The 2,866-nt window shown below is 46.8% G+C and overlaps 1 protein-coding gene across 1 annotated transcript; it reads left to right on the top strand.

Annotated features, from left to right (window-relative positions):
- The first annotated feature begins 338 nt into the window (after positions 1-338).
- HTR1D (5-hydroxytryptamine receptor 1D) lies at positions 339-1,472 on the top strand. Its single transcript, XM_063106916.1, has one exon. It carries the CDS (start codon positions 339-341, stop codon positions 1,470-1,472), a length of 1,134 nt encoding a protein of 377 aa, XP_062962986.1.
- Positions 1,473-2,866: the final 1,394 nt, after the last annotated feature.

The raw sequence follows: 2,866 nt of genomic DNA, 5'->3' as shown, positions 1-2,866 counted from the left end.
AGACAAGAATCCAGAAGAGCATTGCCCATACTGGTCTGATACCCTGATAATTGTCTAACAAATTCAGCATGTGTCTCCTGGGCTTGACCATCTGCTGGGCAAAGCTCCAGAACAGTGAGACATGGGATTCGTCTAATGTAGGAAAGACCTTTAACTACCAGCTGATAGTTGCCTCCATGTTCTTCAAATAGTCAAGTCTTGAGGTCTTTTCACTGTGGTCTGTTCTGATGTATGGCTCCCACCAGCGTGAGCCAGCAGGATGATCTTGCTCTGTGGGCAGGACAGCTGTGAAAGGAGCCAAGTGTGTGCAAGTCTGTGGGAAGAGAGAGCCACCTAGCATGTCCCAACCAAACCAGTCACTAGAAGGCCTTCCCCAGGGGACCTTCAACAGATCTCTGAATGCTACAGAAACCCCAGGGGACTGGGACCGCAGATCTCTCCAGGCGCTCAAGATCTCCCTTGCTGTGTTCCTTTCCATCATCACGCTGGCCACAGTTCTCTGCAATGCTTTTGTACTTACCACCATCTTACTCACCAGGAAGCTCCACACTCCTGCCAACTATCTGATTGGGTCCCTGGCTGTGACCGACCTCTTGGTCTCCATCTTGGTCATGCCCATCAGCATTGCATACACCATCACCCGCACCTGGAACTTTGGCCAAATCCTCTGTGACATCTGGCTGTCTTCTGACATCACATGCTGCACAGCATCCATCCTGCATCTCTGTGTCATTGCCCTGGACAGGTACTGGGCCATTACTGATGCCCTGGAGTACAGTAAACGCCGGACGGCAGGCCATGCAGCCACCATGATCGCCATCGTCTGGGCCATCTCCATCTGCATCTCTGTCCCACCGCTCTTCTGGCGGCAGGCCGAAGCTCAGGAGGAGATGTCAGACTGCCTGGTGAACACATCTCAGATCTCCTACACCATCTACTCCACCTGTGGGGCCTTCTACATCCCATCTGTGCTGCTCATCATCCTGTATGGCAGGATCTACAGGGCTGCTCGGAACCACATCCTGAATCCACCCTCGCTCTACGGGAAGCGCTTCACCGCAGCCCAACTCATCACAGGCTCTGCGGGGTCCTCGGTCTGCTCACTCAACGCCAGCCTCCACGAAGGGCACTCACACTCAGCCGGCTCCCCTCTCTTTTTCAACCATGTGAGAATCAAGCTTGCTGATAGTGTCCTGGAACGCAAGAGGATTTCTGCTGCTCGGGAAAGGAAAGCCACTAAAACCCTGGGGATCATTCTGGGGGCCTTTATCATCTGCTGGCTGCCCTTCTTTGTTGCATCTCTGGTCCTCCCCATCTGCCAGGACTCCTGCTGGATCCACCCAGCCCTCTTTGACTTCTTCACCTGGCTTGGCTACTTAAACTCCCTCATCAACCCAGTAATCTACACAGTGTTTAATGAAGAGTTTCGCCAAGCGTTTCAGAAAGTTGTCCATTTCCGGAAAGCCTCTTAGTCTTATTTGATGATGATCTTGGTATCTTTTCTGTCCTGTAACCTAACTGGGATTGCCATTTTCATTTTTCCTGAGATTTGGGTTAATTCATAATATCTTGGGTCTTGGTTCAATCAAAAGAATTGTTCTGTGTTCTTTTTCCTGTTGCCTTCTTAACTTCTCAGCCACCAAAAGCAAGGTAGCTGTGTGAAAGGGGACAGGATTGAAGATTTCACTTAGCATATTTTCACAGTTCTGTGTCGGAAGAAACATGACCCACAGGATTCCAAGTTGATACAATTCAGGTTAGAGGCTGTCTGATTCTAGAAAAGACTCCAGGCTCAAAGGGAAGGCTTTCTGGTTTACCTGAGATTTGTATGGAGCTCAGAGGAGGGTGGATAAGATTAATGACCTGAATTAAAAGAGAATTTGGAGCCAAAATGGAGGGGCTCCATTCCATGTGGCACCTTGATTTGAAAATAATATCCATGGATTTCTTCCACTGAGTTCTCCTTAGATTGAATCTCTCCCAGTTTTCCACGTGAAGAGAGTCAGTATTTGAGGTACCAATGGTGTAGAGTGACTTGGAGAGAGATTCAGAAGCCAGGGGCAGGGAGGAGGACAGTTGGGACCAGACTGACTACCCTGTACCCTTCCCTCTTCCCCAATATACCTGCACCATCTTAATGTGTTGAAGTTAAAACCCATGATCAACACCACTGAAGTAGATTGACAGGTTTTTGACCCACAAAGCTTTGAGCGGGACAATATTCTGAATTATTTTTCTTAAATTATTTTTTTTTACATCCCATTCTTGTTAAAGATCTTATGTTGAGTTTTATCAAATAAAAAGTATGAGACGTCATGACCAGTAAAGTCTTTGGGTGATTTTTCCCCCCTCTCCGTGGAGTTAGAAACCAATCAACTCAATTCAGTCTTTAGCATTTATTGAGCACCTGCTACATGCCAGGCCCTGTACCTGAGACTTGGAATTTGTTATCTCCTAACAATGAAAGTCAATATAGCATGACGATTAAGGGCTCAGGACAAGAGGCCTCAGTTCAAATCTGAGTGCTGCCAATTTTTAGCTGGGTGAACTTGGACAAGTTTCTTTATCCCTCTTTGCCTCATTTTCCTCAACTATAAAATGAGGATAATAATAAGTATGTTATTGCATAAATTAATACAGTGCTCAGCACAAGAGCTCTTATCATTTTAGAGGTCAGGAACTGACCTACTCAAGATCAAGCAGCAGTATAAATCTAACAGCCACTATTTATTAAGTGCCTATAATGCTCCTTACACACATTTTCTCCTTCACTCTTTGTCCTCCTTTCATAGATGCAGTAAAGAAACTTGCCTCTGGTTAGGGAACCTTTCATAAGGAGACAACATTGCAGCAGACTCCTGAGCCC

The sequence above is a fragment of the Cynocephalus volans genome, chromosome 8 (genome assembly GCF_027409185.1).
Source record: "Cynocephalus volans isolate mCynVol1 chromosome 8, mCynVol1.pri, whole genome shotgun sequence".
In the NCBI taxonomy this organism is placed as follows: domain Eukaryota; kingdom Metazoa; phylum Chordata; class Mammalia; order Dermoptera; family Cynocephalidae; genus Cynocephalus; species Cynocephalus volans.
The sequence above is the reverse complement of the archived record's forward strand: the minus strand, read 5'-3'. Positions and strand labels throughout refer to the sequence as shown.